At 40.8% G+C, this 22,854-nt stretch overlaps 2 protein-coding genes and 1 long non-coding RNA gene across 10 annotated transcripts in view; all 3 read right to left on the bottom strand.

Annotated features, from left to right (window-relative positions):
• The window catches only part of LOC119121123, a 287,860-nt gene that overhangs the window by 141,149 nt on the left and 123,857 nt on the right, over positions 1 to 22,854 (bottom strand). The gene's annotated exons all lie outside the window — the stretch shown is intronic.
• Positions 421 to 5,690, bottom strand: ildr1a (immunoglobulin-like domain containing receptor 1a). Of its 2 annotated transcripts, none has more exons than XM_037248558.1 (9): positions 5,455 to 5,690; positions 3,959 to 4,129; positions 3,685 to 3,834; positions 3,404 to 3,523; positions 3,159 to 3,305; positions 2,714 to 2,839; positions 2,461 to 2,642; positions 1,604 to 2,194; positions 421 to 1,495 (listed from the first exon to the last, which is right to left on the bottom strand). In XM_037248558.1, exons 1-9 carry the CDS (start codon positions 5,498 to 5,500, stop codon positions 1,457 to 1,459), a joined length of 1,572 nt encoding a protein of 523 aa, XP_037104453.1. In that variant the 5' UTR covers positions 5,501 to 5,690; the 3' UTR covers positions 421 to 1,456. The 2 variants fall into 2 exon arrangements, with proteins under 2 accessions (XP_037104453.1, XP_037104452.1); XM_037248557.1 differs by having other exon boundaries at positions 1,604 to 2,200; positions 5,455 to 5,500.
• On the bottom strand, positions 7,832 to 22,362 carry LOC119121102 (immunoglobulin-like domain-containing receptor 2). Of its 7 annotated transcripts, XM_037248536.1 has the most exons (11): positions 22,182 to 22,362; positions 19,104 to 19,475; positions 17,801 to 17,920; positions 14,784 to 14,840; positions 12,844 to 12,990; positions 12,576 to 12,743; positions 12,231 to 12,359; positions 11,454 to 11,874; positions 10,420 to 11,146; positions 9,925 to 9,957; positions 7,832 to 9,645 (listed from the first exon to the last, which is right to left on the bottom strand). In XM_037248536.1, exons 1-10 carry the CDS (start codon positions 22,294 to 22,296, stop codon positions 9,925 to 9,927), a joined length of 2,289 nt encoding a protein of 762 aa, XP_037104431.1. In that variant the 5' UTR covers positions 22,297 to 22,362; the 3' UTR covers positions 7,832 to 9,645. The 7 variants fall into 7 exon arrangements, with proteins under 7 accessions (XP_037104431.1, XP_037104430.1, XP_037104432.1 ...); XM_037248535.1 differs by lacking the exon at positions 9,925 to 9,957; XM_037248537.1 differs by lacking the exon at positions 9,925 to 9,957 and having other exon boundaries at positions 12,231 to 12,341.

Genomic DNA, 22,854 nt, shown 5'->3' with positions numbered 1-22,854 from the left:
TGGGTATCTGTGTTTCAGTACAAGGCAAAATTGGCATGCCTTAATAAAAGGCTTATGATAAATATTAGCCTGACACTATATACTATAAGTCTTATTTCCAATAGGGAACTGAACTTTTCAATTAGTTGCGTCACTGCAGAAAATATTAGTGTTGATGTTATAAATGTTTTCAACATCCATTTTGAGAACTCTGCATTCTGAGAAAAAAGAAATCTCATCTTCTCTGCATTCATATTTACAACAGCCAATTGATTTACTATACTCTCCTTCAGGTTCTGGTTGATTAATATTTATTTTTGGGGAGGAAAAGAAGAACCTTTTGAGGTCTATCACATGGATGTAGATTGTTACATTTGATCCAAATTGAGAAATAGAGGTTTTTTTGTGAATTTTGATTTATGAGTTATGCACTCAAACAGAAATATTGAAGAATCACTTTAATCATTTATTTTTGTCTTATCCAAGGTTAATGTACAAACAAAAAAAGAAAATTCATACTTCAATACTTTGACAAGTAAAATCCAGATGATTACTACAATGGTGGAAGATTTCCCACAGAATGATGTCCCACAGCATTGTATGCCAATGACTCACCCTAATGGATTTTACATGCAATTATACAAAAAAGCTTAATCGTATTTCAACACTTTTCACAGGGATAATTTTGTACAAAATGAAGGCCAAAAAAAAAAAAAAAAAAAAAAAAAAAAAAAAAAAAAATTCAAACATTTTAAATTATTTCATGATAATGTAACAGTCTCAGTATTTTGGTAGTAAACCAGTGCTACTGGGCCATTAAGAGATCATCATTGCTGTTGTTTTTGCATTAATTAAGCCAAAGTTGGTAGCTTCCTGGAAAGACTAAATTCTAAAAAGACTAACTTGAATACCCATGGAGGGAATATCCTTGATATGCAGCTTAAAGTCCATGCACCCATTGTTACTAAAGGAGTACGAGTGAGCAATACGTAAGACTAGGAGTGGGGGATAAAAAAACAAAAAAAACATGAGTAGGACACAATATTTCTATTAGTGGGCTAGATTTTCAAAATAGTGAGGAAAAAGAACATACCTTAAGCTGCATATCAAAGCTATTGACTAACTACTCAAGCATCTGTCCAAGCAGGACATCAACATTCAGCAACATTCTAATCTCATTGATGATACCATATTCATATATTTAACATCAATTTTCAAGCATTTCTACATTCCCTGGCAGGCCCCTTATTTCTATGCTAACGGGTGTGATGCTTTCACATGAGGTTAAATATTTTACTTTTGTTTTTATATATTTTCTGAACACGTATTGGGCAACACAAATTTCTCGTATCCCAATGGCTAATAAGGTCTTTCAGATTGACCGGGAGTTTGACAACAAGGCTGCTAACAACTCCCAGTTCAAGTGAGGTGCGCGTGCGCTCAGAAACAGAGTTCAAAGGGCGTTTCACAGCTCCGTTCAGATGATGACACTGGTGCCACTGCGAGAGCTCTTAACCTGAGAGAGACACATTTAACATTCATTTTTCTCAGCGTGAGAAGTCTGATTGAGATTGTTTTTTTTTTGTAATTAAATGCGACTAAATTAAAGCAATGTTTTTCTTACAGAGTAGTTCTTTCTTGGTCCTGGTTTGTTTCCAGGCTCATACTCAGTGTAGCCGGGAGGTTTCTCACCCCAGCCTCCGCCGCTTCTCTTCCCTCCTCCTCCTCCTCCTCTCCGATAATTGTCCTCATCAGAGCTCCAGGACCCTCTTGCCCGACCTGCTCCCGATGGGGGATAGTTTCCTCTGGACCTGCTGTCAAAGAGATCATCCCTGGAACGGGATCGAGGGCGATTCATGCCTCCTCGTGCCCCACCACGCGGTCGCCCATCCAGTGACTCTTCGCTGTAGCTCCTCGGAATGCCTCTGGACCTAGTAGGTGAGGGATAACGTCGACCCGGTGTCCCGTGGTCCCCGCGGGATCCAAAACCGCCATGGCTGCTCCCGCTGGAGCTCGGAGGCCGAGTCTTGGGTGCGGGAGGCGGCACTCGCCCCGGCTCACGTATCGGTGGGAGGGTGATGACGCGGCGCTCTGAGGACACGTCACCAAGGCCAGATATCATGCTGGGAGGCCCGGCGGAAAAGGGGACACTGATAGGCATGTGCTGGTGCTGGGGGCCAGGTGGGATCTGCGTCATGTGGGGAGGTGGAGGTGGCTGAGCCTGATGACGGGAAGATAATTTAAAAAAACAAAAACAAGAAAGAAGGTCAATACCAACAAAGAGGAGATTCTACACACAGGTTCATTCATATCTGTCATGAGTTTCCAGTTACCACGTCATAAAAATACACAACCCAGAAAAAGTTAAGGATAGTGGGTTGTTGGATAAATTCATCACCAAAGAAATATTTAGGTTCACATGAGGCTTTGATTTGTGCCCGTTTGTGGCGACAATAAGAACATTAACAGCACAGTATGTACCTGAAGCAGCGGACTGGCCATGTCCAACCCCCTCACCTGACTCTCCATGTAGTCAAGCATGTGATTGGCTTTGGCAGGCGTGTGGCTGCCGTGGACACTCGGAGCCGGTATGCTGTAAGCCGACAACTGGGGTGGTGGCAGTGGCATGGGATTTAAAGGCACGTTCTTCCCTGACATGGAGCCTATTAGGACAAATCCCCATCTCAATATAGCAAATTGCAACATCTAAAATATCTTACGGTGCTTGTTGTACCTGCATATAGCAGTGGGTTCATTTGAGAGGAGGGAACCTGGCTCATTGGTCCATATATAGGCTGTCCTCGCACCCACGGAGCCATGGCCTTCTGAGCCTCCTTCATCATACGATGCTGCATTACCGCTGGAAGACAAACACACCAATCGATTTCTAAACACAGGAATGGCTTCTGTAGACATTTTTTGTATGTACATAAAACAATCAGGAATCTAGTCAAAGAATATTATTACCTTAAAACAACTGATATTATATTAATGATGGGTCAACAAATCAGTCCAGCAGGGATTTAATGTGTTAGAAGCATGACGGCGCTTCTAAAACAATGATCAGTTTTTACATGATCGGCAGAATTACACTTAATCGGTAATCATAGATTGGGCTTGTGAATAAATGGCTTCCTGCTAGCCAATTTCAATTCAAATCTGTTTCCAAGCCCAACTACCTTTTTCCGGGCAGCAACACTGCTGCGGGCAGCAGGGACAGCGCACGTAGCAACAACATCTCTGAGGACAACACTGGCAGCAGCAGACGCCCAGTAGGATGATGAGCAGCACGGCTCCGATGACGATGAAGAGCACAGTTAACCAATCTGAAGGAGGAGGAGGAGGAAGAGTCACGTCTCACAAATCTACATAACAGTACTTATGACCAAAATACACCTCATAATATGTCGCAAAGTGTTCTTACGGTAAACAATAAGTTTGACTTCTTTGTCAGAGTCTCCGGTGGTGTCTCCAGCGGCATCAACCGAACAAAAGTACACACCGTTGTCCCACCACATCACCTCATTGATCACCAGATCAGCCTCTGCACAAACACACCATCGTTCCAAGTTGAAAGGCATTGAGTGGGACATTTTGGCATTACTCAAGTACCAGTAATTGATCCAGTTACTGTACGGTATAAAATCTTGAGAGAATCATGCTATTCAGCATACATTCTCAAAACATGCTGTGGTTTGAACTCACTGTCTTGGATTGAGATCTTGCGATCACGGTATTCTGCGCCGCGTGTGGGCTCATTGTTTCCTCTCTTCTGGATCACGGTACGAATTGTGCGCTGGCGATCTGGACAGTCGTTAGCAGGGTCCTGGCCCAACTGAAGTGCCGACTGGTAAGCTAATGAGAGAGTCATGCGTGACAATGATTAAACTTGTCAATGATGAATTTACACACAAGGAACATAGTGTAAAACATTCCTCACAAAAAGTTCCTAGTGACAGGTAAAAAAGGCATCTCTTACATGTGGAGTAGTACTCCAGTACGGGGTCCTTACAGAAGGACTTAAACCTCCAGGTGACCAGTACATCCTGGAGGCTTGCAGATGTACTGAAGTCACAGCGCAGGATCACATTGGCAAAAAGGGCAGTGCTGCGCTCTTGCTCGGAGACGATCACCTGAATACACAGTGACACTGCAGAGGCACACACAATTACATACAGTGGGTCACCATGCATAATGCTTCAGATGAATAGAAAGTGTGGCTAATCTGTCTGCCACAGATAAAGCACAAAAGCAGAACCAGCATGCAAAGAAGAGAGCCCTCCTTGCCCACATGGTTGTGAGCTACAATTTGAGTAACGACTCGAGGAGCTTGATGCCATTTTTTTTTCCAGACGCTTGAGTGGTCAACAATATAAATAACACTAGTACATTCATGACATTTTCCCTAAAAGTTAATGATAGCTAACTTTAAAGAAAGACCTCCATCCATGATCACAATTTTGCATGGGATTGATGTCCATTTTCTGTTCTTCTAATTTTCTAGTTCCTGAAAGTAAAACGACCACAAAAAGTGCAGACAACTTCAAATAAGGCAACTATCGGTAACAATACCGATACAATACTTGCCCATTCCAAGTTACAATCTATATAAGAAGCCAAGTGTGCCTGATTACTGTTCATTGCCACTCCCATTTGAAGTTCACTATAAAACCAAACATAAAACTAAGAGAACCACATATTGTGTATTTCACCAAACGACATTATGTTGCCTTACAAATGCCACAGACAGTTAAATATCACTGCAGCTGAATGAGAGCTTTGATATCATGTCTTTTACTGGCCCTTGGGGGGGTGGGTCATGGTTATGAATTAAAGTTGCAATAAAATCTGGTTAATTTTGTCTTGATTAATCTAAAATATAATTATCTCGCTCTGTATTGTTACACGGCAATCAATTTGGAACACCCCTGGTTTACTCCAAGTAATTCTCATTAAGTTTTTTAAATTATGGAGAGTTTCCTAAAAATCCCTGTCCTTTTGCAACCAATTTAGAGCAAAATAAAAAGAGTGTGGTAAGAATTCAACCATGAATGTTTTGCTACCACAGCTCATCTCACAGTGGCCCAACCAGAAAAACAGGTGAGACAGACAAAGGAAGTGAAACCAGCCAACAAACATCAATGTGGGTGGGATGAAACTAGTCATCTCCATATGCGTTATTTCAAATTTATCGTGGGATGCTCTCTATTTAAACATAATAATCACCACAAACACACTTAAGAAATGCAACAATTACATTTACTCTAAATTAGTTCCGTTAAATTTACAGAAGGACCCACATGATTGGATAAAACACAATATCACATCACGTGCGATGATGGAAAAAATGTGAACTTTCCCCGAACCGGGAAAGGAAGTTCACTCCTTGACCATATGTATTTGAAATGAAACACTAATACAACAAATAATGCATTATTCGAATTCAACATAATGAAAACAGAAAGTGTTCTGTACCTTTCAGTAGCGACGAGAGGATGGCGGCGGCTAATAGTCGCCGCATGATGTAAAAACGCCGCTGTTTTAAAGAAAACCCAAAAAGAGTAGAACAAAGGAACAAAATGCGAAAAAAAGTACTAATAAGGGTCCTTTGAAAGCGTATTTAGCAGCAACTACTGGTTGGGACCTCTTGTAAGTTCGAGTATGAGAATGAAGTAAGACACATCTTAGACAGTAGACCACGCCCCGAAACAGGTAAACGCTTCCTGTGTGACGTCATGGATTGTCACCTAATGCTACGTGAAGAAACTTCGGATTTTTATGGGAATAAAGTTGTATTAAAAAATATTTTTATTAATGTTAAAAGAATCTCTTCTGATTCAAAATCTTCTCTGAACAGTGTACAGAAAAGTTTTTTGTTTGTTTTTTTGTTTTCTAAATTCTCATTGTATAGTATTAACAGGCCCAATTCCTTTTAGACTTATTGACATTCATTGAATGCCTTTTTTTCTAACTTTCACTGAAGAAGTTGAGCGAATACCTCTACTTTATACCAGCATTTTCTAAAACATACACATATCTGTACTTCTAAAATCCATTTTCACTTTTATTATTCAATATGTTTGAGTAGCTATTTACCTTTACTTACGTTCTTCTCAGTTCTTTTTTGTTAGGCCCGCTCCCCACGCTCCCAAGTTTTATGGAGAGCATTAGATCAGCTCCTTTAACCGGAGTCTTTTTTCAACCGTATTTTTTCCATTACTGAGCCACCCCTTTCTCAACATAGCCACTAGGTGTCAGTGTAAACCAGAACAAGAACAACGAATGCTCTGCCATTTCTAGTATAGGTTGCATTTTGTCTCCAAACCTATACAGTCCAGATTGTTTTGTACTCTTAACACAAGCGGAGATTTGTTTTCAATACGATATGTTGGTTACCTCCTAGAGCACAGGTGTCAAACTCAAGGCCCGGGGGCCAGATACGGCCTGCCACAGCATTTTATGTGGCCCGCGAAGACAAATTGTGTATCAAATTCGTGTGTCATTACTATAATTGCAAATTGTCTTCACTTTTAATAAATTTTTTTTAAAATATTTGACCAGTTTTTACTCGTCTGATTTGAAAACGAGTTATTTGTCAGTTTGTTTTGTAGCTTTTACTGTATATAATATGAGGCGCTCATACATTTATTTGTCATAATGGCCCTCCGAAAGAAGCTATGACTACAATGCGGCCCGCGAAAAAAATGAGTTTGACACCCCTGTCCTAGAGGGTGGCAATTCCATCTGCTAGGTGTCAGGCAATGCAGTTTTACGTATTGTTTAAATTGTACGTATTTACTGCTGAGATTCCTGTTCTCCTACAAAAAAATAAATCTGCATTCATGTGTTTGGTGAACGATGACGCAAAGACTTTGTGTAGGGAGTTGCTCAACTGCATTCCTGACAAAATCTGTAAGCATGAATGGAGTGGTTACTGGCTTTACCTCCCATTAGACACACAGACAATATAAAAGGGATTCTTTTAAATGTCAGCTTACATCCCGTTTAGGTTCAACGGACACACAATATTGTTAAGTCAAGAATAACCCCATAATGATTGCCTACTTTTATCATATTATGAACTGGCCTCTATATGACTTCTGGTCCATATCCTCAGTATGTATGATCATTCCTATGTAGTTTTACTCTTTCACTGTTTTTGGGATTAACCCACCCTTCAAAAATGCAGTAGTACCTGGCTGAAGGACATTGAATAAATGCTCAAACAGCTATCTAAAAATATCCAAAGCTGAGCAGGCAGAACTGCTGTGCTAGTTTACTCCAGCTGTGTATTGAAGAATGGCAGCTTGTCGCTGCAACAATGGACAAAGAAATGAGTCACACTTGGCATAGTTTCCTTAGGCAAAACTTTAAAAAAGTCACCCCGTTCACCTAATGATATTCCACCATTGTACAAGGTTCCATCAAAGCTGACATTTGACTGCTACTGTCGTAGGCGTTTACACAGAAGTGGCAAGGGGTGACCTTTAACCTATAGCAAGCCATTGAATTTCCTTGATATCCATCTTGAGGTCCAAAGTAAAATGACTAGTAAAATGACCAGGGTGCACTAGTATCTAAGACATTCTTATACATTAAGTCACTGCTATGTCTTACGAGTGAAGTCAAAGTGAACATGAATAAATTCACCTCAAGCTGGATAACAGAGATGCTTAGACGATTTTCCATATTCAACAAGATATTTATTTACCCTGTAGGCAAAATTAGGTTTTCCTGAATTAGTCTAACAAACAATTCTTATTCATGTCACCACATATTAAAATACCAGCCCTCGAACCAAAATTTTAGCTGCACTCAGTTAGAGGTCAGAACAAAGGGATAAACGCAAGAATCCGATTTTCACAACTTTTAATGTGGAATGAAGCTGCACTTACACAGAGAGTCGACACGTTACTGATTCATTAATACGGACTTGATGAATTAATGCTGTACATGAAAAATTAAATTTAGGGAGCAGTCAGCAGTATTAGTCCAAACCCTTATTAAGTTCACGTTAATGCTTGTAAATCTCATAACAGACAGTGCCGAGTTTCTCTGTGTTGCCATGACTTTGCATGCCTTTGGATGGAGAACAAACTCCTAAACTGACCTGATTGGTCAATTAGTTGTTTGAGCTATTGTGTTGAGTGTGGTAGCTTTAAAACAAAGAAGTCCAATAGTGGCTTGAGGTCAACGTCACACATTATTTGGTATTGTTAATTCAGCTCTATCTAGTATTTGTATTATTTCTATAGTTTTTGATTTTCCATGTTGAATGGCTACAGATTTCTGTATTTGGTGATACTATGTTCCTCCACATATTTGGGATTCACTGAATTTGTTTTCTGTGTGGAATCTATCCCCTGTTACTTGCTGAAAATTTACCAATACAGTATATCCGTGCCGGTTGACTTTTGAACAGAATTACATTAAATACTATTTACAGAATTACGCCCGCGAACCCCATGGGGACAAGTGCTACAGAAAATGGATGGATGGAGGGATGGTTGCTATTACGTTAAATCGTTGGTATTTTAGTGTCATTGAGTTTGACAGATTTTTTTACACCGTTTCACATCAAATTTGAACACATTTTTAAAAATCTGTGCAAAACCCCAATGTGAAATTCAAATTCTAACACAGATGCTACATAAATACCACAAGATCGAACATTGCATTATATATACAGTCAACACAATTCTGTAAAAAAAAATTACAATTCAAGGGGCACACGTTTGTTCTGTGGTGTTTTTTTCTGAGAATGAATTTGAATTCAAGAGGTTGAATTTAAGTGTTCTTATCTGGGTATAAATTTAATTCAAGAGGTTGAATTCAAGACGTTCAGATTTTTGGTATTTCCGATTTTTAAAGTTGGAAAATTTCATTTTAAAATAAATCACTAGAAATTCAAATTTAAACACAGATGGCACAGATAGTTCAACATAACTGAAGCTAAGGAACTATGTTGGGAACAGAGGAGCTTCATTTAGTCAGGAAAGTCATAATGGAAACAATTAAGTGCTTTGCCGCCATCTTGTGGCATCTATGGGGAACTACAAACCTTTTAGGATAGTCGTTGATTACTTGAGGTTTTCCACAATTTATTTGCAGTTTAATCTGTTGTACATTATTTCTTGTTTTATTGTGTAGACTACTATATTGAATGGAATTTTTTTATTTTTTATCTACAAATGTTTTTAATGTCTGTTATTGGTAGTTAACATATGTTGCCATCACATACATAATCCCCGCTCTTTATATTGTACGGTAGTTATCTCATCGAACAAAATTGAATGTGCTCATTGTGCCGGAGGCATAAAGCTACTTTCACTAGTCTCCATCCCCCTTTAAAAGAAGGAAGGTCTGTGGGGTGGTCTTGCCAGAGGGGACTTTCCAGGTCACACACCAAGCCCACATTAATCCAGCTGAGACGTATGCTTGGTGACTGGTGACAAATGAAGCACTGATGACATCAGCAGTTTAGCTTATATCCGTGTCATCTGTCTCCATTCTCATGTACCAGTTACAGTGAGTCGTTTATCAGCTCACACGTACGTGCTGTAGCTCCCATTGAATCACATGGTTGTAGAGTCCGCCCCTTCCAAGCGCAGAGGCTCTTTCAGACGATCACACAATGAGGGAATCCCGGCTGAGAAGAGTCCCGTGCTGAGGATGAAAACAGTACAACTGAGTTTACATGAAAATATCGGAATGAAGCCATACCTAGGTTAGACCACACAGGGTTATAGTGGTAAAGCAGAACCGAGGACAAACTACACTTCAACTTCTGTCATTACCATTCACAGCTACTAAACCTTTCGCCATCTCTGGTAAATATACCATTTGGAGAAGAACTTTTGATGTTGAAGCGTGTTTTGTCCAATATTGTAAGGCGGGAGACGTTAGTGAGGATGGAGGAATTGAATGCAGAGCAGAAAATTCTACCTAGTCTTCATTCGAGTCGCATGCAAACCTGACCTGTAAAGGTAAAAAGTTTAATGTAGAGCAGTGTTTCCTGACCTTTACTCTTTTGAGGCACTATGAAAAATCTCATAGTGTTTGCCCAAACAAAAATGTCACAAGTGGTTACAGAGGGTAATCGGAAATTATTATACCTACCTAGTGCAATGGAAGCGCATTTAACTGCTCTTCCTCTCACTATATCTCCGTGATTGACAAGGATAAATGAACAAAGACACATTATTTGCAGTAAATACAAACTATTTCGCAGTGTATCTTTTTAGCGTATACTGTATTTGAAGTCGCATGCCTTCAGTTTAATACCATGCTGTGCCACGTCTGCTGGAAGATATGCAGCAAGTGATTAAGAGCAAAGAAGGTCACCAACTAATCTCCAGTAAGTGGAACTTTTGTGTCTTTTCTACTGCTATGCCCTGTTTGCAGCATCAGCATCCGTCCCAACCAAATACTATAACTCACCACTTTGCGAGCCTTGTCTCTGGTTTCCCCTCGCCGACTGAGCGGGGAAGGAGCATGAGGTTGTGGTGAGCGAGTGCATGGTGGCCGTGGAGAGGGTCTGTCATTCCTGTTTCGCTCTGTATCCGAGTAAGGCGCCAGTGAATCCGCTTCAGGCGGCCTGTTGCTAGGTGACCTGCTGCAGTGCCGGCCGGACTCCCCGCTGCTCTTTTTTGAGCTTCCTTTTGAGGGTGTGTCTGAATCGTCCTCTCCCCGGGAGCCGCTCTTCCCGTGGTTGACTCCTCGTAACCTAGCTTTACGCTCCAACAGGCTATTCAGGAAAGCTCTGTCATAGTCTTTCTCTTGAGAAGAAGTTGATGGTGGACTCGCAAGGGGAGGCGGTGAAGCAGGACGCTCATTGCCCCAGGTGCCCTGCCTCTTTTTAGGGGATGGAAGTGGACTTATGTCATGTGCGTTTTTCTTCTTTCCTCTAGGTCGATCTTCGTGGTCACTGCAGTCTCCGATCTCATTGCGATTGTCGTAGTTGTGCTGCGGTCGACCGTGCCGGTACGAAGGATATCGACTGAATTCCCGATGCTCTGGCTCATCGCATTCGTCCTCCCTTTTTTCTGCTTGTCTGCGTCCTCTTTGCTTGTAAGTGGCAGCAAACTCTTCCAGCTCATCCAGCGAAACGGTCCGTCCCGCAGTTTGGTAGGTCTTTCTTTCCAGACGCTCCGATCGAGGGTTCCATCTGCAAATACAAAACCATGCCAAGGCAGGACAGAAAAAGAAAGTGAGGACATTGTAGGTATTTATTTGGGGAAGCTATCTTGTTATTTTCGGAAAAACTCACCTGTTTGCTGATTTTGTGCGCTAGCTAAAGCCATGTCTAATATAAAAATATTGCTTTAGCAACATCAACTGAATTAAGTTTGGACATGTACATGTCAGGCCGCAGTTGTAAATAAGAACTTGTTCTTAATTGTTTGCCTGGGTAAATAAAGGTTAAATAAATTTTTTAAAAAAAGTATATAAGATGCAAGTTTGCTAGGCCTTACCTGTTGTAACGGGTCTCTTCACTGTGGTTCTGTTGCCGAGCATCACGGATGTGCCTGCGAGACTGAGAAGCGGAAGGAGGGTCATCGCTGTAGCGGCGTGGCAGGGATGAGTCCTCTGCACATTGACGGTGCTTGGATTCAGGTTCCTCGCGATAACGCTGGGGTGACAAAGGGGGGTCGTCACGGAACCGCTGTGGCTCTGGGCTGCGGTTTGAATCCTCACGATAACGCTGGGGTGAAGAAGGGGGGTTGTCACGGCACCGCTGTGGTTCTGGGCTCCGGTTGTCCCGGCATCGTCTGGGTTCAGGTTGAGGATCATGATCCGGGATGGGGGGAAGAGCTTTCTTCTGTACATTCCGGAATGTTTGGCGAAAAGCAGTTTCTCCCTCATGTAAGGAACTCAGCTCAGACATGTCGCAAACTGGATTGATACGCAGGAATGGGAAGATACATTAGCATTACAGTCAACGCACATTTAAGAATTTAAATTAGATTTAATGGATGAAAAAACAGAGAGAGAAATATAAGCACTTGATGAGAGATGCTAAAAACATTCTGCCAGCCAAGCAGACATGCAAGTTTGGATGTCAGAACTGCTGAAAAGGCAAAATTGTTGAATCGTGAAACATGCAAAGACAAGCCTAATAAGTAACCCTAACAAGTAACAATGCGTATTCCAACATAGCATGCAATTTGTGAGGAATACACGGGCATGCTGAAGAAGCTATTGATTTCACATGGACAGTAAGAGCCACAGAACGGGTTTCTGAAGCTTACGCTGGTGACTGGTGGACCTGGCAGGGTTGAAGTGAGCCAGTTGGTTCTCTACATACTGTAGAACCCTGAGAGAGTCCTGGTCCTGAGGTGCGGGCAAGCGGTAGGGGGCTCCTACAGCATGCATCGGAACTGGACATAAACACTGGACCCTATCAGCACTGGGAGATTTTCATTGTTTTTCTCTCACTGTATGTTTTTACTTTTATTTCTGATGATTGATGTGGTCGAATTAGCATGACATCACAGTTTGGGACACTGGGCTTTGAGTTCAAATTTCAAGTTGAACCGAAAAATGACTCGGCAATGTTGTCTATAATCCAATACTGAGAAGTGAGAATGACTTACCTGCTGTGAGTAGACTACTATCTGAAGGAGGGACAGATGACAGCTTTTCCACCAGCGAAGGCGGCGCAATGGGCACCATTGCTGGGACACCGGAAACAAAGCATGGCGCATATGCAGGTGACTGCAGGGCGGAGGCGGCCGTCTTTATCCCCTTGCCGGCCTCGTACACTAGAAAACAAATGACTTGAGTAGTTGGAATTGTTGCAGCCTTTTGAGCTCCTTGATACCCATTTGAAGGTTCTTTCTGTTGTGTTTGTACGGTACGCACAATGCTTGGGGCAGCAGCATGTGTCCGGGCAGCAGCAGCAGCTCACGTAGCAGCAGCAAGAGTGAGGACAACACTGACACCAGCACACGCCAAGCAACAGAAGGAATAACACGCTGCCCAGGGCCACGGCTGCCACAAACACCCATTCTGGAAGAGCAAACAATCAACATTTTCTTATAGTGTTTTTAATTATTTTGGCATATTTTTTTACAATCACTCTGCAAATGTGACAAATACATGGGACATGAGTGCCTTGCTCAAAAGAAACTTTTCAATCGAACACAGGGGCCTTGGGTCAGCCATAACCTTACCCACTTGGTTGACAATGAAAAGCTGGATACTTGGGAGCATGCTAAAAGGATCAATGCAGGGTGAAAAAAAATCCAATCTAAAGTGAAGTGTATCAGCGACAAAAAATTCCAGTGGTTGAATTAATTGCCTTGCACTATGGGGACCCTGGTTCAAGACCAGTCACTCTCATCATCACATGGCTGCGATGTCCTTGAGCACCAATATCCTGAACTGCTTCCTTGGTGATAGTTCATAGAAAGTTTCAAATTTGCACTATTCCCGAGTATAATTCCATTTTAACTTTCTGGGAATTTCCCACCCCTTTGTAAGCCCATTCTTTCACATTTTGAAATATTCAAATCTTTGGCAGAGTTCTTCCGGTTAAGCTGTTGGAAATGTGCGGCCATCCATGACTTAATAATCTAAAATACAATTAAGACGTGTATCTCCATGTTGACACCATGTCTCTGGAGTGGAGACAGAAAAGGAAGGAGGACGCTGATAAGAACATTCTCTGTAAACTCAAGGACAACAATATCTCTTTAAACACACACACACACATACACAGAGAGGAAACCTGATTTAGCTACAGGAAGGAAAGCAACAGTTCCCGCTGCTGTTTCAACAAATCCACTTGTGATGGGATCTCTTTTAAAAGCATTACCACACACATCCACTGAAAAGATAAGCTTCCAGTAACCATTCTGCATGACCCAGTAACTTCATGTCATCTACTGTATACAACTGGCCCACAAACAGCACACTGTGTGATGATTAAATACTTAATGTCACATAAACAAACGTCCCTCCCTATACTGGGGCGTTTCAAACAATAAGATAGTATGCAAGCCACAAACATAAATAAACCTTGAATCGCCATAATAGCTGTTTCCCAGCATCTGGGCCACAAAAGCTGAGTGCATTTGAGTGAGTGCGTTAAACAGCTCTGGAAAAGTTCTCCACTATTACTAAATCCATCAATTGCTTTAACAAGTGTTCCTCAAACATTATGACAAGTACCACCTCAAAATAATACTCTCCAGGTATCACTATCATAACTAACTTTCAAATAGTACAGTAGGACTAAGTGTTCAGAAAAAACAAGCGGTTAATCGCAAAGATTTTACTTGTACTGATAAGTCTGCAACGTTACGCCCAGATTGATCAATAATGCGGTGCTTAATTACAGGAACATGAAAAAATATATATTTCAATGATTCAACAAAAAAATGTGACTTTGAAAATTTGAATTAATCCCCCCCTCTTGAGTGATATTGCTAAACTAATGCTTAACTTTGTTTAATTCTAAATCACTAAACAATTCCAAATAAACAACAATAATTGGTTAATAAAGATTAATGAGTGAAAAACTGTTGGGTACTACAGTATACTTCAATGCATAATAAAATGTAATCCGATAACTGTACTCAATTGATCGCTGGAATAATCACAAGAATAATCAATTGTAAAAATGATCGATATTAACAGATCTAGATTGACCTGTTATCAAGGCAAGCAATCAATGACAAAGGTCTACTAAACACAATTGTTTGCCCAGTAAGCACAGACATACAGTTTGCATACAGTTAGTGTTAGTAAGAGTGAAAGGAAGCAGGTGAGGGTGGGGGCGGAGTACATTATGCCCCTACCTGGCATAATCTTCAACTCAAAGCCAGGAAGCAGATCTTCAGGCACGCCTGAGAAACCTGGTGAGAGAGAGAGCACAGGTGAAGAGGAGAGGAAAGGGAATGGGGTGAAGGTAACCAAGAATTCTGCCTCAAAGAAAGTTATTGGTGCAGCAGCAGCAGCAGCATGCATTGAGACCATGAGAAATAGAAGCACTTGAACACAATCACCCGCCACTTTATTAGGTACACCCATACAGGCGCTTGCGATCCAATATAAAAGATGTCGACAGTTAGGAAAGATGTAAAATGTGAGAATATTTAATTAAAATTGTACTGCTGCTTTTCATAAAAATGACCATGAATATATTTGTAAATACAGTCAAAACATCGGATCACATCAGAGTTTACGGGTGTAAATAATGTGGCTGGAGTGTGCCGACAGAATGTGAGTTCATCAGACAGGTAGTGAAAAAGGCTCAGCATGCACCATTCCACTCACATTTCAAAATGCCCAAACTTAAAATATAACTAAAGCAGTTTGATTGCTTGATTTGCAAAAATAACTTCAGTGATGACGGCTGCAGTGAATATTTTTACATGCAGAGTTGCAAATACGGTGTTATCAATTCAGGATGAGTCTCTGAAGTGTTCCGATTTGTCACTTTGTGCAAAATCAGTCTAATTCTCTCAAATATACTACTCGCACAAAATAAGGGATATTTTCCTTTTGTGTGAAATTTCAGAAGGACACTAAGCTGGACTTGATCTGACTGTCTTCAAACTTTTTATACGTAGTAAACCATTTATTTGTTTCGAGGTATAAATCTGACATACTGTGTATGCGGAAGCAGAGAGAAAAGTGACAACGCTCCAAAGTTGGAGTATGAACACCAGTAATACCCAATGTGTAGTACTGATGCTTAGCTTGGTCCCAGCTGACCACCATGGCCATACCTCAGTCAGCATCTTTCAGGAATGCCAAAGTGGCTTTGGAAACACACACACAAAAAACAAAACCACTGAGAATGTTGGCAATCAGATGAAAAAATGGTGCGGAAATCTACTGGATCTGGACCAATCTGCCCGTGTGGAATTCCAGATGACTCAGTTGAAATATGCTGCTTACAGTGTGTTAACATGTGCAGACTGAAAAGGAGCATTGCCAAACTTCATGCTGGATTCATGTTAATAATTATCAATTATAATAACTTCTAATGTATTCAAATGATGTTATTATAGCCTGCAAGGAGGAGTTTAAAACCAATTAGCGAACAAAGCGTTACATACTCTACTAACTTTGTTTGCATTACATGAGCTAGCATTTTTGATTCTGAAGGCCCTGGACATATTATTACATTAAAAAATAACCATAATAAAAATTCAGTAGAATTATAAAGGCCATGAATTACCGTATTTTCCGGACTACAAGGCGCACCGGACTATAAGGCGCACCTTCAATGAATGGCCCATTTTAAAACTTTGTCCTTATATAAGGCGCACCGGATTATAAAGCGCACCATTAATGCATCATGTCAGATTTTTAATCCAAATCAAATCATTCTCCATTTTATCTTTTTTATTTCAATTTCAGACGCAACAAATTACTTTCTAATCACAAAATAATGATCCATAGTCTTTTTGATTCATGATTCATAGTCTTCAGTGGGCCACTTATGATTGATTTCATGACACAATGCTTCGGGCCAGTTTAAATTTGGGAATTTGGTCCATATATAAGGCGCACCGGACTATAAGGCGCACGGTCGGCTTTTGAGAAAATTTGAGGTTTTTAGGTGCGCCGGAAAATACTGTATGTGTTCATGGGTGTATTCACCTGTACACAAAACATTTCTAAACCACATTAGCATTTGATTCCCACAACTACATACTAAACATTAGCCGGGGTCACATGATCTCCCCCCCCATCTGTTGTATTACACTATTCTGACCACTACCCCCTCTTTGTCATGAAATAATCCCCATATTATTGCCAGTGAGGCCATTTGTTCATAAAACAAAGAAACCTCTAAACCATCCTCAGAGGCCTCAACAGTTGTTATGGTAACAGAAGCGCCACACATGCCCTGCCCGTGCCACGGAGACAAGAAGATACATTTTAGCTCACAGATTTCCATATTTAAGGCCTACTAAGGAAAATCTTGTCATGTGGTGTGATTCCACACTGTTATAATCTGCAAGGCCAAACTCAACATGTGGCGTTATTCAAATAACAGCGACGTGCTGATGTGGGCTCTTGTGCATACACATAAGTCCTCAAGTGCCAGACAGACAAAAGGATCAGCCTCAGAATGAATGAGGACCAAGGCTCTCAACGGTTGCTATAGCAACACTTAGAATTGCACATAAATTGAGTACACTGTCACTGTAAGTGCAACAAACAACACACAATAGTGTTACAGTACTCACAGAAGCTGCAGACTCACACACACAACACGTGTACAAAACGATGAAAGACCCCGTTAAGGGAATTCAAACACATGATTCAGCTTTTTATATCTTATATACTTGGTAATATTTCTAATCACTCTGTCTTATTAGCATATTAATACTATAATGTTTAACTCAATCTGTACATTTTGACTCAACCGTGACAACTTTGGGTCAATTGAATCCCATGAAAACTTTTTAATTACTTGTTATTTACTAGACCGATTTGTAAACACAAACAAGGCCCAAGGTTTGATACAACAACAAAAAATAAATGAGTGAGTTGTTTTGACAAGGGACCATGAGTTTCCGTGAAATACCACTGATTGTTCTAAAGCGGCTTAATAATGAGGTTCTGTTGTTCTCTTGGGGCTGAATAGGACCACGTATGAATACCACATTATGCAACACTGTCAATTTAGGCTCCTGCATTTATTTCTTACACAGGCTGGAGAAGACCTGTCAATCAATAGTTGGCGATTTAGTGTGTGATGGGTTTTATTCAGTTGTACAACAAGAGGCAAAAGCCGTGTGTGGCACCTGGATTCTGAGGTTCACAGACTAAAGCCGGTTCTCCGAAAGCATCTTACCCAGAACCAGCAGCTCCACAGAGGCTTCATTCTGTCCCACCACATCATCAGCTATCACCACTTTGCACGTGTACACGCCACTGTCACCCCACTGGACCTCTGCAATGCGCAGGTCTGCCTCTGCAAGACACAAATAGTGGAAATTTAAAAATAAAATCACTTGATATCATTTTTTTAAATGCCTGTGAAGAAAATAGAGAAAGCTGTTTGCACATTTATCCATCCAGTTTACACTTTCCAGTCCATGTGCTACAATACGACTATTTGAGGTGGAAGGTTGTCCTACGAGTGAAAAAAAAATCATACAGCAGGAGAAAAAGTGCTATAAATGAGACTTTCTACTAGTGCACTAAGTTTTGCATGAGTTTGCCTCATGGCCGGTGTGTTTTGGCTGAAGAACTATCCACACAGGACAATGCAAGCCTATTGTAGGAGCTCAGACACAAAACCTACAGCCAGGAAACGGACTGTATTCATGATTTCCTTTTCCTGTTTGCCGAGGAAGCAGGCAGAGCGGCCCTGACATGCTCCACGTACGGTGGGCGACCTCCACGAATCACTTTCTATATCTAATCTAAGGATTGATGACATGTATTTCCTTGAACACTATTCAAAGCAAAAAATGCAAGTAGGAGTAGCAGTGCGCTCTTTGTCCCCACTAGTAAGACAGTCCATGCACTAGTAGACCGACTGTGTCTCACTATACTAGTAATGTTTTTTAGGCTATTGTGTGACAGTTTTGTGTGCTAGTAGGACAACTTTGGGTTATGAGTGGAACTATTGTATATATTTTAACAAGGCAACTGTACACTAGTTGAAAACTGTGCGCTACTAGTACAATTGGAAAAGTGCTTGATGTTCACTGATAATTTCTTTCACTTTAGTAGTCAACTAGTGCACAGTTTTGCATTACTAGTAACATGTAGTTGTCCTACTGGTGAAGAAAAAAAAAGTGTCCAAGTAGAATGAGAGGTTTCTACAACAGTATGGCATTTTTGTACCAAAGTACACTTTTTGTGTAAATTAGTAAGGCTTTTTTTTTTTTTTTTATATATATAACGTTTACCATGTCACTTGAGGTAGTAATAGGACTCGTTGATCAACTAGTGTGCCAAAATCGTCCTATGGTACGCAGAAAACGTCATGTGTTTGTTACCAGAGAAGCGAGTAAAACTACTAGTGGGCAATTTGGTGCTACAAGCACGAATCCAGGAAGCTAGAGTGCCCCAGAGAACAAGAGCAGTCTGAGTCCATGTCATTACGGCACGAGTGTGATTTGGGAAAGTGTGTGTGCGCTCCTCACTGTTGATGATGGAAACATCTCGGTTCTTGTAGTATTCTGACAGCGTGAAGGAGGAACCAGACACGGAGGCCACAGTTCGCACTGTGCGGCCGCTGTCCGAGCAGTCCAGGTAGCTTTCTTTCTTCCCGTTTTCGTGACCTCCTCCTCTCATCAGTCCGGCCCCGACCAGCCCTCCGCTCAGGCTGTCGGAAACTCTAAACGAATCCCGCGTACGGTCCCGGCAGTATGACTTGTAGACCCACTGCACTATCGGCGTTTGGGTGGACACGCTGTTGAACTGGCACGGCAAGACCACCGACTGGAACAACATGGCGTACTTCTTCTCATCTCTGACTAACACGTGGATTCCGCTGCACTGCTGCGGGAAGAAACCTGCGGGAGAACAACGGCAAGGTTGACTTTTGTTTGCACTCAACATGCTCAAGAAGTAACAGTGATGGGTCACTCTTGAATAAACGTGCCCTTTGGTTTTCACAGACAACCACAGAAAATGAGATGTTGCGTCTAAAGACTGCAGGAATACAAAACAAAACCCATCTGGCAAATGTGCAGTTTGATGTGATAAAAACCAAGGCTGAGGTGCAACTCGCTCAGCCCTGTTGTTGTTTTCGAGCCTGAAGCTGCAGGGGGCTGGAGTCACATGATGACCAGGAGTTTGAACCCAGCAGTTCAGTAGCAACATTCACCCCAAACGAAAATGTGAAAGAACCCTTACAATCCACACCCAGTAACATCTGTGAAAACACGAGGTCCAAGGATCAGGTGTGTTAGGGTGTGAACGTAATTGCTTCAGCACGATTAGCCCTCTGTCTCCTGTCTCACACTGGCTTGCACTCACATTGTGTTAACTTAATTCCCGCTTCAGTATCACCATAGCACTTGTGGTGTACCGATATTAATTTAGTATGTACAGTATGATCATTGTTTTTTTTTTCTCTGTCACTAGTTTGATACCCTCATGTGACCAACAGGTGCATGCTGCAGGGGAGAAACCTGCACATTTGTGGAAAAACACAGACAGCTCTCGGGACTTTTTCAAACTACCTCTGGAACATTATTAAGAAAAAATCAATACATAAAATACATTCATGGTATGAACAGTTTAAAAACTCCCACCATAACAGAGGCTTCCTTTACACACACTGGTAAATCTGAAAATCCACTTCACAAACTTTGTAGCACCTGTACAAGAGAATATTTTCACTTTTGTGGATTTTGGATCACTTTCGGAATTTTTTTTGCACTCTTAAGAATCTTAACATGACTTCAATTATTTAAAAAAAATATTGTTACAGTAAAAAAATGTGTCATGACAGTTTATTGTTTTTATTTCCATTCCCTAAGGGAGAAATCATTCCCAAAGCAAACAAATCAGAGCTAGATGGATGGTAGTATTTCTGAGAGATCATTCCACTGTATAGGACTCCTAGGCAACAGTTTGTACTTTGTCCAGGGATCCCAGACTGTAAAAGTCAAGTGTACAAAAAGAAGTATCTTGAAGTGTACCATCCCAGTGACAGAACTTCACTCCTAAGCTAAATTGTTGAACTGTGAAAGATGAGAATACAACATCCCTGACAACAGATGTGACCTCCATCTCACCCTACTCCCACCCAAATTCTTAAACGACCTTAGTGGAACTTTATTTTAGAATGAAAGAAATGTTTTTAAGACCAAACAAAACTAAAATGGAAATCCTAAAGAAAGACTTTTCTCTTGGAAGTACAGCAACAAAGACAGAGGACATATTCTTTCAGGATCAAGCACCCGTGAGAGGAACCCATGCTTTATTACTTTTATAGAACAAAATCCCTCCCAGAGAGAACATATAAGCAGAAGAAGGTGGAGGGTGGGGGTATCCTGTTGCAATATTAGAAGAGGGGTTAAGAATGTTGCAAGGGTGTGGCATAAACAATGCAATTTTGAATTAAATGACAAAATACTTGTAAGTTTCTGTCTTGATGGTGGCACACAGATATGACATCACATGTATAAAGTATTTTCACTTTTTTCCCTGATGCCTATTTATTTTCATGTCAGACCATTTGAAAACAAATGTCTGGTCAGTCTCTAGGCCTTAAAGCATTTTCACACTGCACTTAACACTCAACAAACCATGGCAAACGTCTTCTGTGCTCAGCCTTGAATTGAATAGTTTTCAATTCAGGAAACATGTTGACCTGCCATCAAATAGGACAGGATTTGGCAAAGTGATTTAAGAGTGCGAACAGCAAAAGGTTTTGGCAAGCTTGTACAATTATGCAGTATAAAGATATTTGGTGCTTTGGGACACAAAATAAATGAAAAATAGCCAAGTTCATGTCAAATCCAGCAGGAAAAGCCTCCAGGCTACTTCCTGGTAGAATGCTAAGCAACCACTTCAAAATAAGGGCAAGCAAGATATTTTAAAACAAACGAAAAAAAGAATCGTGTGATTTTTATTGGCAATTTGGCCCCAAGAATAAAAAATTCTCCATCTAATTTAAAGAACACATATGTACATATAAAGTGCATTTTTTTAAATGTTAATTTAGCATTTTTGTTGTGTTGTTAGTTTTTTTTCTCACAATGAGCACTTAGTCGCATGTTAATAAAAGAGGTAAGATTTTGTGTGCAAGTTTTTTTCCCCGCATTGTGCCAAGTTAAGAGAAATTTTATTTTCAGTGAATCTCTGGACAAAAGTATCTTTTGTCATACCATTCAGAGTACATCCCCTCAGCAACTCTGCAAGTTACCGAAATGAGGGAACTATAAACCTGTCAGAAGTCAGTCAACACTTCTCATCCACTCTTCCCAATTAGGATTATTAAAATATGATTTAATTTTAAATCAATTGCAAAAGTAGCTGGTCATGACGGAAACTTCTTTCAAGGTGCACCACTTGACTTTCAAATCACTGCAAGATAGGGGTTTTTGATCGTGGCTCTGTGCAACACCGACAACTTGAAATAGGACAATCGGAGTCAAAAATAATGAGTAATTTTGTTTTCCGAAACGAATTACTGCATGCATCAATCTATCTGGCAGTGAACAGACCGTACAACTCGGCGTGTGAACCTGCTCGTTCTTTCCACCTACCTGCCAAAAAAGTGATCAAGATCAACCATTTCGGGATGAAAATCCTGTTCCAGACGCTATAAGTGAAATTCAATTGATCCAAGTGGACATTGCGCTCTATTTTCTTTCGTTTCATCCTGGACGCCACTTGTTTCCCGCACACAAACTTCGGACGTCGGTGCAGCGAGAAAGTGGCAAATAACGGGACACCAAGCAGCAAGCTAACTATTAAAACGCATTTTCCGGCAAAGCCTTTCACAATAAGAGCATCTTTCTGTTTTTTTTCCCCCTTCAGAATAAAGGTCCAAGGAACTAGTACGCCATATCCTTGAAATTAATCACCATGCACCACTACAATGTTTGTCAATAGTACAATTCAGCGCACTAGAACAATGCATCTTACTTCTCAGCTCCTGCTTTCCACTAAGTGTAGGACATTTCTGCACACCAATATGACAACTAGTTGCTAGCGAGGCAATAAATACAATAGGCCAAAAGATTCAAGCTACTCGTAAAACAATCGTTCCACTGGTGTGTTGAATTATCTGGCTAGTTAAGATTCCAAACCCAACTGCCCATTTCAATTGATACTTAGTGCTCTAGTATTTAAGATTCAGTGAACAATTTTAAAAGTCTGGCAGCTTTATGGAATAGGATTTACATAGTTTTACAAAACATTACACTCGTGACATAT

This window comes from Syngnathus acus, chromosome 3, assembly GCF_901709675.1.
Source record: "Syngnathus acus chromosome 3, fSynAcu1.2, whole genome shotgun sequence".
NCBI lineage: Eukaryota > Metazoa > Chordata > Actinopteri > Syngnathiformes > Syngnathidae > Syngnathus > Syngnathus acus.
This window is presented reverse-complemented; position numbering and strand designations above follow the sequence as displayed.

Excerpts from the sequence above, each read along its gene's own strand:
- LOC119121102 (XM_037248535.1), bottom strand. The coding sequence starts at position 22,296 with ATGAAACGAAAGAAAATAGAGCGCAATGTCCACTTGGATCAATTGAAT. Across the intron at positions 12,991-14,783 it reads TGAGTTGAAGATTATGCCAG|AATGGGTGTTTGTGGCAGCC; the intron begins GTAGGGGCATAA and ends TTGCTCTTCCAG. Across the intron at positions 9,646-10,419 it reads GAGACAAGGCTCGCAAAGTG|CACGGGACTCTTCTCAGCCG; the intron begins GTGAGTTATAGT and ends TTTCATCCTCAG.
- ildr1a (XM_037248557.1), bottom strand. The coding sequence starts at position 5,500 with ATGCGGCGACTATTAGCCGCCGCCATCCTCTCGTCGCTACTGAAAG. Across the intron at positions 4,130-5,454 it reads CCTCTCGTCGCTACTGAAAG|TGTCACTGTGTATTCAGGTG; the intron begins GTACAGAACACT and ends GTGCCTCTGCAG. Across the intron at positions 3,835-3,958 it reads ACTGGAGTACTACTCCACAT|CTTACCAGTCGGCACTTCAG; the intron begins GTAAGAGATGCC and ends CTCTCTCATTAG.